Source organism: Mchenga conophoros, linkage group LG4 (assembly GCF_057382185.1).
Source record: "Mchenga conophoros isolate Kocher_MC1m ecotype Shallow Benthic linkage group LG4, M_conophoros_male_GT1.1, whole genome shotgun sequence".
Classification (NCBI taxonomy): Eukaryota; Metazoa; Chordata; class Actinopteri; order Cichliformes; family Cichlidae; genus Mchenga; species Mchenga conophoros.
This window is the reverse complement of record NC_140529.1, coordinates 18,767,283-18,782,583: the sequence shown is the minus strand read 5'-3', so window position 1 is coordinate 18,782,583 and position 15,301 is coordinate 18,767,283. Positions and strand designations below refer to the sequence as shown.

Here is a 15,301-nt window from a genome sequence, read left to right as displayed (position 1 = left end):
AATAAAACACGTGCCATATTTAAGCATTTTGCAAAATAACTTTTGTTTTTAAAAAAGTGAAACAGGTTATAGGGTCGTTAATAATCTGCATTATTAAGGATGTAATTGACAGTGCAAGGGGTCACCACTACAAAGGACTGCAAAAATAGTTAGCTGAACAGCAGGTCCCATTTCTCCAGAGCCAGTTGACAACACTTCCTATTAATAGTGAGGATTGTCCTTGGGTATTTTTATAAAAGGAGTGTGAGTGTGCGTGCATGAGGAAAGTAAGGCAGAAGGGGATGAGGCTTTCTCGGAGAAGACAGATAGGAAAAAGCTCGTATTACAGCAGCCTTACGCACCGCTCTGCTAATGCGTCAGACTTCGCTCATCCCAAAACCTCCTCCTCCTCCATCTTCCTCCACACAGCTAATGTCACTTATTCCATGTAGCTTACTTTTTATCTGTAATTTTCTCCACTGTACTCTCTCTTACACACACACTAAATCCGAGTCTATTTTTAGTGTGCTGTGGGGTTTGAAGGTAGAGTTGTGTTGACCCCTTGTCTCACCCCAGCTCCAGGCCTTACAAGGACCCTCTGGAGGACACGGTTGTCTAGCAACCAGCCTGTGTTTGCACCTAAGCTGTGAAGGTCCACCGCTCAACCCACACCTGCCCTTCATCATCTTAATTATCGCCACCCCCCATTCGTCTTCATATCATCGTCGTTATCTTTATCGCGGTGTGCTAATACAGGAAGAGCGGCGTAAAAGATGTGCTATTATTTCACCGGTTGTTGTGCGGAAATCGGAGAGTTTACAGCTGGCAGCTGGCTTGTAATGATCGCCCGAGGCCCTTGAACGTTTTATGCGCCAGCTGTAAAGATGCATGTAGTGCTCTCTAGTGAAATTAAAATGTGCATCTGGCTGTGAAAAAGGCAGCATCACGAGAAGAAGATAAATTCTTCCAAACACTCTGCTCAGCTCACACTCTGCCTGCAGTACTGCACAATAAACCTCCATGCTTGCATCAGATGTAAGATGCTGCACATTTTCGTATTGACAAATATTGTCGATACTTTAACTTACAAAGGTTGCTAATGTAAAGGAGAGCAGTGCGTCATGATTTATGAGATGAATCATCATCACTTTGCAGTTTCTGAACACAATTAACCACTAAGTCAAGGTGCTTTTTATTTTCCATAATAATTTGTTAACACAATAAAACACACCTCTCAGCTTTTTTTTGGGAGGGATTTGTGAACTTTGCTTCTGTTGTTTAAATGTACTGTACAGTATAAATAAAATGGACCTGACAGTCAACACAAAAAGCTTCAGACATTTTTTATTGCATGTCTGAAGTATATTTTTTTCATTTCCACAAAAAACAACAAAAAAACCCATAATTAACACAACTCACCGGGCAACATACTGAACTATGGGGACAGAAAAAAGTATCAATCCTGTTGCACAAGTACTGATCTGATACCAGGCTTGATATCAATACTATTGATATCTGGATCTATCCGCCCACCTCTAATGCCTGCACTAACCTCAAGACAACATGAACACCAACAGGTTACGCAGCCTTCAGATGCTGGCTTGTAAAATATAAAACATGGATTATAGGAGTGCGGTACACTCAGTTCTTTCCTAGTCCTCGGACTCAACCAGAAGTAACAAAAGACAAGTTATTTATCCGACTCTGCTATTTAGGAACTGAGCGTCTGCGTTTCAGTGCTTCTGGTGCATCTTTGGACAGAGGTGGCAAAACTACACACGGGTGTCAATTAGGTACAAATACAGATACTCTAGAAAGGGTGTCTGTACATTGATTCAGTACTCTATCAAATAAAGGTGAAATTCCTTTAAACAAATATCGTAGCAAAAGTTGAAGTCAAGATTTGACCTTCTTACTCAAGTAAAAATGAAAAAGTAAAACCTCTGAAATGTACTCAGAGTAAAAAGTAGCCGATTGGAGGAGATTCTTACCAGCTATTTTGTACAAAGCTCACTGAAACTCACTGTTAATGTAAATATAAAATGATACTAAAAGAATAGAAATTTTTTTTAAGTTCCATTCTGATTCTAATGAAAACACTCAGCTTCCAACATGGTTATTTAGAATACCAGCAGAGGAAAACAAAGGCAGCTAAAAAACAACAAAACAAATTAAAAACAGCTCTATTTGCTGTTGCATACATTATAGATGGGTGACTTACACTGGGATTTTTCAGGTGGGGGTCCCACAGCAGCATTAACAGTCCTGAATGTTCATTTCGACTACAGCAGAAAGTTTCTGGTGCCAAAAATCCGTTTTATAACTATTATAAACTTAGCATTAGTAAGAAAAATCCACTGTTTTTGTTGAGAGTGCTATAAAAGATTTGTTTTAAGGTAAACTAGAAACTGCTTACACGTGTATCTGCTTACTGTTTAATATATTATCCTTTGTTTGTTTAATTGACACATACACCAGTCTACGTGCTAATGCTAAGTTAAGCACCTGCTGGCTGCAGTTTCATACAGCGCTATAACTGTCCTGCACTCTCAACACTCACAAATAAAGCGCTCTCTTATTACGATTAGTGTAAACTTTAGCATCAGAGTGGATATCAGATGTCCTTAAATTTAAATTCCTAATTTTTGTTTGCACAATAAAGCTATTTAGTTGCCCCCAAAGGTGAAAGAGTTCTTTAATAGAAAGTTTCACAAACATTATGTGGGTACTCAAAGTATTTCTAGTTAATACGAGCAGAATTCATACTGTCGCTGTAACAATCACCCTTCTGTTTAATCTTAATAGGCAATTATAACAAACATCATCATTATTATTATGTATCTTTACCGAGTCATCATTTTACCTAATTTCACCCTCCATCAGTGTCATGAAGTCCAATTAGGTTAATTGAACCCTAGAGACAGAAAGTGTACAGCTCGGGGTGTGACAGTGAGATGTGATAATGATGGTGGGGTTATAAAGGAAGAGCAGAAAGGTCGAGGCCATTAGTAAGAGACAGCTGCTGGAGACACAGTGACATGATGGAGGGTAGACGAGTGGCTCGGACACCACTCTGCTGTCCCGACTTGTAGGCTATAAAAATCTCAAAAAACTTTATCTGAGGAAATGAGGACACTGAAAGCGTCACACGTATATTTAAAATTGTGTTGTATTTTATTTATGTATTTTTAAAATATGAGTCTTTCTGATTAAATGCCAAAGGCTTGTTTATTCACATTGTACACATGCAATTTTATCTCTACCAGAGTGTACATGTTTATGCAGATGACACTATTTTATATGTTGCTGACTCCTCCATTGATCTAGCTGCTGGGGTTTCAGTATTATATAAACAGTTTACCAGTTATAGATATTTTACACACAATTTTACAAACACTCTCTGGTTCCTAGAGTATTTAAAAATGGTATGCGAGGAACCAGCTTCCAGTTTGGATTCAGGAGACAGACGCTAGCTCTACTTTTAAGATTAGGCTTCAAACTTTTCTTGTTGCTAAAACATCTAGTTAGGGCTGGATCAGGTGACCCTGAATCCTCCCTTAGTAATGCTGCAATAGGTTCAGGCTGCTGGGGGATTCCCATGATGCATTGAGTGTTTCTTCTTCAGTCACCTTTCTCACTCACTATGTGTTAATAGACCCTCTGCACTGAATCATACTTGTTATTAAACTCTGTCTCTCTTCCACAGCATGTCTGTTGTCCTGTCTTCCTTCTCTTATCCCAAATGGTTTGCGGCAGATGGTCCCGCCCCTCCCTGAGCCTGGTTCTACTGGAGGTTTCTTCCTGTTAAAAGGGAGTTTTTCCTTCTCACCATCGCCAAAGTGCTTGCTCATAGGGTGTCATATGATTGTAGGGTTTACCTTACAATATAAAGTGCCTTGAGGTGACTGTTGTTGTTCATTCAAAGTGTTGAATTTGTTGAAATTCAACGCTCCTACTGATGAAGTAAGACTTCATCATTAGACTGAAACCCCCCCAAAATGAACCCTTAAATCAAGGAGAGAAAATTCTTTCAGCAAATGAAAACGAAACCAAGATGATCTTTTACCAGACGATGTGGAGGGGGAAGTAGGAGAGAAACGGCTGATTCAAAGTATACCATAACATGGTGGCGGCATCGTTGTGGCCTGCTGGAGGTCGAGGTCCCAGTCACCGGCGTTTATTCACTCACACACTCTCTCACACACACACACACACACACACACACACACAGTGTATAGTACTTTTATTTATTCTCAAAGACCAGGATAACGCTGAGATGATCGACGCATTACAGAATAGAAATCTCTTACTGCTTACACAAACTACAAAAACTCTTCATATAATTCAGTCATTAAAATGATAGCCTTTATCAATACTGGACAAATGCATATAGTTTAAAAGACACGCAGCCACTCCCCTCTTATGAACATCATCCAAATCCTACACAATTATAGCTCTTTACACAGAAATAAGTAAAAAAACAAAACAAAACAAAAAAACCTCACAATTTCTAATTTCCAATAAAAATATTCAGTATGCTAAAAATGTGAACTGTGTGAGCAGTCATTCACAGTAACAATAATGGTTATACGGGCGGTATAAGTTACACTAATAATATGCTGCAGTTCACATTTTATAAAAGATAACGCGGGTATCGTTGAGTGGCAGGACGACACTGTAGCAAAGGGTTAAAGTTGAGTTCGTTACGGTGTGGATTTAAGTCATATGCGTAAAAAATATACATGATATATGATGTATGTACATATATTATAATAGAACACACTTCAAAATACAGCGATTTCCAGTTTTAAAAGGCATCAGTAAGCATTTCCCAAAATGTAAGAAATAATTAGAGAAGAAAGAGCTCTATGGTGATATCCGCTAAAAGAAAAGAAATCCAGTGAAATTAAGGACATGAAAAGCAGTTCAACTCTGTCTACTGCCAGAGGTTTGCTCCTGAAAACAGAGAGAAATGTATTGATTGTCGCGCTGTTTTATCAGAAGACACTTCAGTGTTTTAAACATTAGTATAAACTTTTAAAAGGCGGATAAGGAATCTTAGCGCTCCTTCTTGGATCCACACAAGCTCAGAAAAACCTACGCCCGCATACACACATGGCCATGGTTGCACATGCAGTTCTCTCTCATTGGCATATGCACTTTTCTTGGTAGTAGGACATTTTATAGCATAATATCTGGGTTATAATAGCATGAAGAGCATAATAAAAGGAATAATTTACCCAAAGGCTGGAACTTTTCTTTAAGATAATAATAATAATTTTTAAAAAATCTGTCTGATTGCTTTGTGTGTGTGTGTGTGTCTCAGGTGAGGCCCTATAGGTTGCTGAAGAGTTCGTTTTTCTTGGTCCAGTCCATGGGCGGGGCTCTCTTGTTGGAGCGTTTCTGGTGGGCGAGCTCTTTGACCTGCTGCAGCGTCAGGTTCAGAGCCGGGATGGTGTCTGTGATTGCTCCCTGTTGAAAGAAAAGCAAGCGAGTAAGAAAACCAGGGAAACTCTAACAAGAGTGAGTGCTGCACTCTGTGTTGTCTTGTGTGGCGTTACCTCAGGCGGGGTGTTCGCGGGCGGGGTTGTGAGCGAGGCGTTAGACGAGGCATTGGACGGGGAGGGGCTGACGGACACCTTCGAATCCCTCGTTGCTTCTTTCGCCACGTTGCCGTTCACCTGCAAACACAAATGCCAGTGAGCATCACTGATGAAGATTTGTAAAATTCCAACTTTTTCCCAACATTCCTGTCAATACCAAACCTCTCCACCAGGAGGCAGCATTGGATTAGTTATTTTTTCCCTTATTAAGAAAAAAGGTACTTTCCGCCTATGAATGACAAACAGGTTGCAGGTTTTTCCAAGACGATTTTCACACATCAAAAATGTTTCATAAAAACAACTAAATACACTTCACAGCTCTGAGGTCCCTTCTTACTGTTAAATGTGTTCAATTTAGTGACACACACAAGATGCTTTTAATACTTCTGGAAATATCTGAGGGCAAAAAGTGTTATCTAATCAGTAAAAGCTCAAAGTTAATCTTTGTTTTGATAAGAGTGGTGACAGGTGAAATCTGAGAAATTCTTCCTGGTTAAAGCTTTCAACGCTCCCTCATTTTTCCAGCAGCGTGCAGGAGTTTAAACCCTAACCTTTCCTGCAGTGTAACAGGAAGAATCAGCACTAAGCCTGTAAATCCTGACTGCATTTAGGTTTTTTAGGCCACTAAAAATATCTTTCACCTCCGTGACGATTTCTCTCTGACCTCTTGCTCCCACGCCCCCCCCCTCCCTCTCAGCTCTTCGACCTTTTGTTACGCAACAATACGTGGAACATGCAACTTCACCGCAGCACATGTAGATCCTGACTGGCGGGAAGTCCGGGGTCAGGCTTCACTTTGAGCATTTTTGGACAAAGGCCCAAAGTGAAAGGCTGCCGCTTTTAAACACAGTAGCTTCTTTCAGTTTGTGCTCTTCATCCGAACCCGGCCATTATCTCAAGTCATCGCCTGATTTACATAAAAGTCTAAGGTATTCACACGGGAACGAAAGACTCGGTTACTTGAGAGGCCCTCAGAAAGCATTCCTGTGACGCAGCCCCCCCACACACACACACACAAATTTGCTGGAATACTGAAACCACTCATTTATACAGCGGCAAGATCTTTTCTCCGTATTATTGTAGGATCTTTACCTTACAATGAGAAGCCCAACAATCAGACAACCCTTTGAGCAAACACCTGGCAACAGTAGGGAGGAAGAACTCCCTTTCTAAACAGGAAGAAACCAGAACCAGGCTCAGTGAGGGGCAGCCATCTGCCACGACCAGGTGGGGCAGATGGGATGTTTACATGACAAAAGAAATGATGTGAAAAGGAGCCAGAGATAGTAGTTCAGTAAAGCAAGTTGCTGATTAGCTTAGCTTAGCGTAAACACTGAAATCGGGGAAAAAACACCTATCCTGATCTACAGCTGGCAGATCTGGTTTCCTTTAGAGAAAGTCAGGTTAAATGTCTCAACCCAGCAGCAATAAAGCTAATGCCAGAGGTTGAAGCTGGTGCCACCACCCGCTGTAGCGTTTGCCCAGAGAGGTTTTCTATAAAGTGAGAGTAGTTGGTCTGTTTTCAGTGGCTGGAGCAGAAAGACTGGCTCCAAAGAGAATTTTAAGATTTTGCAGAGCTGGCTTGCAAAACCAGTCTTCATAGCGCATGCTCACTCAGATGACACGATGCCCAGCTATCTATGTTTAATAACGTCTTTAATTTCTGAACTTTTGAATATATATAAATATATATAGAATATTTAATATAACATATATACGTATATGTACACACACACACAGTATAAATGGCATTTAAGGTGTCTTGATTGCTTCTCATAACATGAAATGCCACAATCCACCTTAACAGTTGGTACCTGCTAGCTATGTTCAATGGCACCGTGACTTCAAATTTCCTTTATTATTCGTCACAACAGGATTTGAAATTTTTAAACAATAAAAGTTAAAAGACTAAGAACAATGTTCATATTTCCTGCTTCCCATTTCTTATTCCTTGTGGTGGCGCTTAATTACTTTTGATCCGAGGCCGCTCTGTTAAAGATACCATTTATAAAAGACTCAACATTTCCTGTTTCCACTTCAAATTAAAAGCTCTCCAGTGTTTCAGTGGACAGAAACTGTGCGCCTGTGAGGTGTTTGAAAGTTCTTCCTCCTCCTGTGTCATATGTGGGTGGTGTAGATGTTAGATAAATATAAGGCAGGTACAACAAAGAGCTGTGTGAGTAAGCAAACGTGGCTTTCGGTGTAAAGCATAACGCTTTTTCCTGCGGTAACAAAGTGAGTAACGGATTTCTCGTCTAACTGGGAGTGTGTTCGCTCGCCTCCTGCTGTAAACGTCGACTGTTGTGTCTCAGCGGCATTACACCCAAATCCTCCGGCGGGATTTGCAGGAAGCTGTGACATTCTCCACGCCTCAGCCCAAAGTGCGTAGGGAAAAATCCTATTGTCGGATTTTTCTTTTTTACATTACTCTGTCAAACTTTTGCAAATAATTTCAAGTTAATGGCTGACTGGGTGGAGTTTTCTACAGGAACTACACACACAATTACAGGAAAGTGCGATTAATAACTCATTTCAGCAGCCTATCGATTCTCTCGTGTGGCGCAGCACTCCAAAACAAAAGCTGAATGCTGCTTTCCTTGCCTGGCCTTGGCCCGCTGGGTTAAGCAGCACATGAAGAGCAACAGAGCATTTAAAGCAGGAGCACTTCTTGTTTTTGAGTCTGAAAAAAAGACCTTTCCCTGCTAAAGCAAACCTCTAAGTGCTTCTGGTGGGTCTTACCTTCTCCTCCATCCCTCCGTTAACGATGGGCTCTGGCAGCGGACCTGTCAAAAACAAAATGAAGCAACTATTAGTCATCAGCATCAGCTCTCAGCTTCCCTGCCGTGGCACTGTCATGATACCTTCTGTCCTTCAGAGCTCCACTTTCCTAGATCAAGAGTTCCTCTTAAGCTCAACTTTCATCTCGCCAGCACCTGCTCTAGATCATCTATAATTCACCAGTGGGCCATCTCTTCGATGAGATGGTCCTCCTCCGATCAGCTATCTTTCAAAAAGCTCAAGTCAAAAATTTTCCCCATGTTTATTTATTTTTCCCACAAACAAACAAACACATTCCCATCTCTCACCGTTACCTTCCATCCCTCCCTCGGTTTCTCTGCACAGCCAAGAATTGCCTTTTTGTTATTGTAGCTTCTATCAGCTGCTCCTTCAGAGCTAATCTGAGATTTGAGCCCTCAGGTCTTTGCTGTGTGTGAGCGTGTTTGCACCCCTGAGTCTGAATGGAGCCTCTCCAAGTCCTAATACAGATCCAGCTCCAGGCTGAGAGGCCACTTGGAGCTGGCACCTTGGAAACCAAACAAAAGGTGCTGGCCAGCAGGGCTGCAGAGTGTGTGTGTGTGTGCGTGTGAGAAAGAGTGTGAGAGAGTGTGTGAGCGCTGACACGGAGAGTCGGCGTAGGCAGGTGCCCTCTGAGTGGGCAGCATGTGAAGAGAAGTGCAGGCAGTTACCTGGGAAACACCTCACTGGAATGTTTCTCCTGTAGAGCGCTATTATTTTAATCCTGCACTAGGTCTGACTGCAATAAACCAACTACGATTATTTAAGCATTGTGCTAATGTACAAATTTGCCCCTTTATGCTTTTACTCAAGTTCATTTTACAAAGAAACTCAAATAATCATGAGACGTTTAATACAAACATCAAGTACAAAATATATTTAAGTAATAAAACAATCATTTAGGTCATTTTTAGCATAAATATCAAAGACTTGTTTTGGTTTCTCCCTCTTAAATTAAAGTTTTCCTTTTTTGCTGTGATGCACGAAAGTAATCCGAGTATCGTTTGGATTTTGAATCTAGTCAGACTAAACAGAATCTGAAACAAGCTTTGCTTCTACTAAACTAGATGATGTACATTAATCTATAGCAGGTTTGTTGTATATACCAGCAGCTCAGGACCTTGGCCCTGACAGCTGACCCCCTCCCCACTGAGCGTGCCCAGGCTTTTGCCATGCCAACAGCTGGTGGCATCATGTTAATATGGGGGGGAACTCCTGTGGCAGAGTGGCACTCAGACGCTGCACCACAGCCAGCCACACACCCACACAGAGGACCAGCTGTTGCACCATGGAGGGACTCCGAGTCACAGGCTATGCTAGTGCTCCCCCTGGGGGCTGTGGTGGGTACACCCAGTCCTGAGAAAAGTTAGAAAGTCTTCGAGCAAGGAATTAGAGGCATCTCTCGTGCCTGTAATTATATTTAAATATTATTGCTATTACTCCTCTGATTAAAGACAAAATGTGCTGACTTTTTTTTGGGTGGGGAGGGTCAAACTATCCACTTGTGGTTTATTTAAGTTGCTGTGTAATAATAAACTTTAGAAGAGAGACTTCAGCATTAAAGCCTTCAGTTTTTTTAGATAAGGGTGATGTTTTCAGATCAAAAACATGGGGGGGAGATATCAGGAAGTGGCTTAGCATCTCTGTCTCTCTGTGATCCTTGGCAAAAGAATAAAGACAGAAAGAAACGAGCGAAGAGAGGAAAAAAAAAAGCGGGGTTTTAATGTGCTGCTTGTTTGGGAAGACGGAAGGAGAAGGCTTGTGTCCATAACATGTCTGATAAAGCAGCTAAATGCACTCATTTGCTCCACCCCTTCTGCACAACTTGTAAAGCCTCACAATGAGCATGAAATTGTGCTCTCACCAGTCAGGTGCTCAGAGGTGGGGGTGACCCGGCACCTCTTGAAGAAGGCGTCTGTTTCGGGGTCCACCACCAGCAGCCGGGTCTCGTGCCCGCCGGCTTTAATGGCAGCAACAACATCTGAATGCGTCTTACCCTCCACCGACATACTGTTCACCTGAAGAAGACAAAAAGAGGAAAAAAGACAGAGAGACATTAGACATGAATGAGATATTTAAACTTTGCAAAACCGTCTGCAAACCCTTCAAAACATGACCAAAAAAAGTCCTCATTGTTGCTTTTCGTGGTTGTCCATCTTCATTCCCACACAGAAGTGAACAAACTTCATCACTGTCAGGAATTTTTTTTTTTTTCCTGTATATTATCAGTTTGTTTGCCAAAGGCTCCAGGGCAGGAAATCCTGTGTGTCCACACACAATTGCACACGCACAGACTTAACAAAGAATCCTGAAACTTTCCATTATCTCTCATATATATGTCTGTATACATTTATAAACTCTGTTTCCTACGTCACTGTGACAGTTGCCCTTTAAGTCTGGTATAAGTGTCACGTGTCTCCCAGAAGACCAGCTGACTCCTCTGGTGTAAAATCTCTATGGGAAAGCATGTGAAATATGAAGGGTGTGTGTGTGTGTTTAGGTCACAGGGTGGATCTGCACGTCAAAGCCAGTCCTACAGAGGAAGCCGGACAATAGCTGCTCAGCCAGTAACAGCAGTAACAATGGCTGTCGGCTCCTCACAAAGCCCCGGACCTCAGTGGGTGGTGTGGCTGTCTGGGGCACCTCTCAGGGACTGGAAGCCCCTCTAAAGACTCCCAGCAGACCCTGTAGTCCTTTGAATCCTTCTCTCCTTTATAAATTCTATTCACTTTCAAAGGGAGAGGAGGCGTCCTTCACGTCAGAAGACGATTCTTTGCTCTGATTATGTTTTTAAGTACTGCACAGAAAGAGTCCGTTCACTCGGACCAGATGTTTGTTTGTTTTTCCTGCTTGTCATCAATTTTTTTTTTTTTATTAAAATACATACACACACACACACACACACACACACACACACACACACACACACACACACACACACACACACACACACACACACTACATGGAAGCTCCTGTCAGGCATCATATCGGCTAAGATGAACAGGCACATGGGTCAATACATGAGCGGGACACAGAAAGGAATTGGCAAGAATACCAGAGGCGCAAAACACCAGCTACTGGTAGACAGAACAATCAGCCGAGACTGCAAGACCAGACTGACCAACCTGTGCACTGCCTGGATTGATTACAAGAAGGCCTATGACTCAATGCCCCACAGCTGGATACTGGAATGCCTAGAATTGTACAAGATCAATGGGACCCTAAGAGCCTTCATCAGGAACTCAATGGGGATGTGGCGTACAACACTAGAGGCCAACTCCAAGCCCATAGCACAAGTTACCATCAAGTGCGGGATCTACCAAGGAGATGCTCTGTCCCCACTGCTGTTCTGCATAGGCCTGAACCCCCTCAGTGAGATCATTAACAAGACTGGCTACGGATACCGACTACGGAACGGAGCAGTTGTCAGCCACCTCCTGTACATGGATGACATCAAGCTGTATGCCAAGAGTGAACGAGACATCGATTCACTGATCCACACTACCAGGCTATACAGCAATGACATTGGAATGTCGTTCGGACTGGAGAAGTGTAGTCGGATGGTAACAAAGAGAGGGAAGGTAGTCAGAACTGAGGGGATTGAACTACCAGAAGGCAACATTGCAGACATAGAGGACAGTTACAAGTACTTGGGGATCCCGCAGGCGAATGGGAACCATGAAGAGGCCGCTAGAAAAGCTGCAACCACCAAGTACCTGCAGAGGGTCAGGCAAGTCCTGAGGAGTCAGCTGAATGGTAAGAACAAGATCCGGGCCATCAACACGTACGCCCTGCCCGTGATCAGGTACCCTGCTGGGGTAATAGGCTGGCCAAAGGAGGAGATAGAAGCCACTGACATAAAGACAAGAAAGCTCCTTACCATGCATGGAGGGTTTCACCCCAAGTCCAGCACCCTGAGGCTGTACGCCAAGCGGAAGGAAGGGGGCCGGGGACTGGTGAGTGTCAGCACCACAGTCCAGGATGAGACAACGAACATCCAAGAATACATTGGGAAGATGGCCCCAACTGACCGAGTGCTCAGTGAATACCTCAGGCAGCAGAAACCCAAGAAAGAGGAGGGAGACGAGGAACCATCATGGAAGGACAGAGCCCTGCACGGTATGTACCACCGGCAGATAGAGGAGGTGGCTGATATCCAGAAATCCTACCAGTGGCTGGACAAAGCTGGACTGAAAGACAGCACAGAGGCACTAATCATGGCAGCACAAGAACAAGCTCTGAGCACAAGATCCATAGAGGCTGGGGTCTATCACACCAGGCAAGACCCCAGGTGCAGGCTGTGTAAAGATGCCCCAGAGACAATCCAGCACATAACAGCAGGGTGCAAGATGCTAGCAGGCAAGGCATACATGGAACGCCATAACCAAGTGGCCGGCATAGTGTACAGGAACATCTGTGCCGAGTATAACCTGGAAGTCCCGAGGTCAAAATGGGAGATGCCCCCAAGGGTGGTGGAGAATGACCGAGCTAAGATCCTGTGGGACTTCCAGATACAGACGGACAAAATGGTGGTGGCTAACCAACCGGACATAGTGGTGGTAGACAAACAGAAGAAGACGGCCGTAGTGATCGATGTAGCGGTTCCGAATGACAGCAATATCAGGAAGAAGGAACACGAGAAGCTGGAGAAATACCAAGGGCTCAGAGAAGAGCTCGAGAGGATGTGGAGGGTGAAGGTAACGGTGGTCCCCGTGGTAATCGGAGCACTAGGTGCGGTGACTCCCAAGCTAGGCGAGTGGCTCCAGCAGATCCCGGGAATAACATCGGAGATCTCTGTCCAGAAGAGCGCAGTCCTGGGAACAGCTAAGATACTGCGCAGGACCCTCAAGCTCCCAGGCCTCTGGTAGAGGACCCGAGCTTGAAGGATAAACCGCCCGCAGGGGCGTGCTGGGTGTTTTATATACATACATATATACACACACATACATATATATATATATATATATATATATATATATATATATATATATATATATATATATATATATATATATATATATATATATATATATATATATATATATATATATATACACACACACACACACATACAGTGGGGCAAAAAAGTATTTAGTCAGCCACCGATTGTGCAAGTTCCCCCACCTAAAATGATGACAGAGGTCAGTAATTTGTACCAGAGGTACACTTCAACTGTGAGAGACAGAATGTGAAAAAAAAAAATCCATGAATCCACATGGTAGGATTTGTAAAGAATTTATTCGTAAATCAGGGTGGAAAATAAGTATTTGGTCAATAACAAAAATACAACTCAATACTTTGTAACATAACCTTTGTTGGCAATAACAGAGGTCAAACGTTTACTATAGGTCTTTACCAGGTTTGCACACACAGTAGCTGGTATTTTGGCCCATTCCTCCATGCAGATCTTCTCGAGAGCAGTGATGTTTTGGGGCTGTCGCCGAGCAACACGGACTTTCAACTCCCGCCACAGATTTTCTATGGGGTTGAGGTCTGGAGACTGGCTAGGCCACTCCAGAACTTTCAAATGCTTCTTACGGAGCCACTCCTTTGTTGCCCGGGCGGTGTGTTTTGGATCATTGTCATGTTGGAAGACCCAGCCTCGTTTCATCTTCAAAGTTCTCACTGATGGAAGGAGGTTTTGGCTCAAAATCTCACGATACATGGCCCCATTCATTCTGTCCTTAACACGGATCAGTCGTCCTGTCCCCTTGGCAGAAAAACAGCCCCATAGCATGATGTTTCCACCCCCATGCTTCACAGTAGGTATGGTGTTCTTGGGATGCAACTCAGTATTCTTCTTCCTCCAAACACGACGAGTTGAGTTTATACCAAAAAGTTCTACTTTGGTTTCATCTGTCCACATGACATTCTCCCAATCCTCTGCTGTATCATCCATGTGTTCTCTGGCAAACTTCAGACGGGCCTGGACATGCACTGGCTTCAGCAGCGGAACACGTCTGGCACTGCGGGATTTGATTCCCTGCCGTTGTAGTGTGTTACTGATGGTGACCTTTGTTACTTTGGTCCCAGCTCTCTGCAGGTCATTCACCAGGTCCCCCCGTGTGGTTCTGGGATCTTTGCTCACCGTTCTCATGATCATTTTGACCCCACGGGATGAGATCTTGCGTGGAGCCCCAGATCGAGGGAGATTATCAGTGGTCTTGTATAGAGATGGCACGATACCACTTTTTTATGTCCGATACCGATACCGATATCATAAATTTGGATATCTGCCGATACCGATATGAATCCGATATAGTGTTTTTTAATCAACAAAACTGTTTTTTAAAATATCTTGCTGCATTTTGCAAGTCTGCAAGTTCATACTCAAGTTTAAAACAACAACTACACTAAAGCTATTCTGTTATACCTGTATACAAAAAAAATATTTCATAGTTCAGCAATACTGATCAATCTAATAAACTTAGACCTGCACCATCCTCCCTATTCTGGTATTTTAAAGAGTACTTAGCGTAAATATTAAGCAACCTAACTAATAGGGTTCCAACTCCCAGCAACAACAAAATTAAATAAATAAAAAATAGGGAACCACCCCTCACGCGCCACCTCATGATGCTTAATCGACGTAATCAACCTTAATTTGATGCAGTGTGGAAAAAAATGCACAGAAATCAATTATTTTTCAAGAAATATTAAATAGATTCAACATCTTTCTTCAACAAAATTGCAGACTGCACAGATGGTACCTTCCCAAAGTAAAAAGTACTATAGCTTACTAGGGTATATATATTAGACTTAATAGTCACTATGTACAGTAACTGACTTCTATTCATTTTACATCAAATTAAAACTTTGGGTGTCAGATAATTATTTATTAAAAGCTAGACATTTTAAATGAGAATAAGAAAGAAAAGTATGTCTTTGTGCCCCCTTTTCCCTGTTAATGCCCTATCGGCCCC

At 42.7% G+C, this 15,301-nt stretch overlaps 1 protein-coding gene across 1 annotated transcript in view; it reads right to left on the bottom strand.

The window, feature by feature from the left end:
* Positions 1–4,212: 4,212 nt before the first annotated feature.
* Positions 4,213–15,301, bottom strand: part of nherf1b (NHERF family PDZ scaffold protein 1b) — a 31,558-nt gene continuing 20,469 nt past the window's right edge. The window contains exons 3-6 of the mRNA XM_085270793.1: positions 10,243–10,396; positions 8,322–8,365; positions 5,541–5,660; positions 4,213–5,451 (exon numbers count right to left, since the gene is read on the bottom strand). Coding sequence (XP_085126919.1) covers positions 5,314–5,451; positions 5,541–5,660; positions 8,322–8,365; positions 10,243–10,396 — 456 coding nt within the window. The 3' untranslated portion in view covers positions 4,213–5,313. The remainder of the gene's footprint in view (positions 5,452–5,540; positions 5,661–8,321; positions 8,366–10,242; positions 10,397–15,301) is intronic.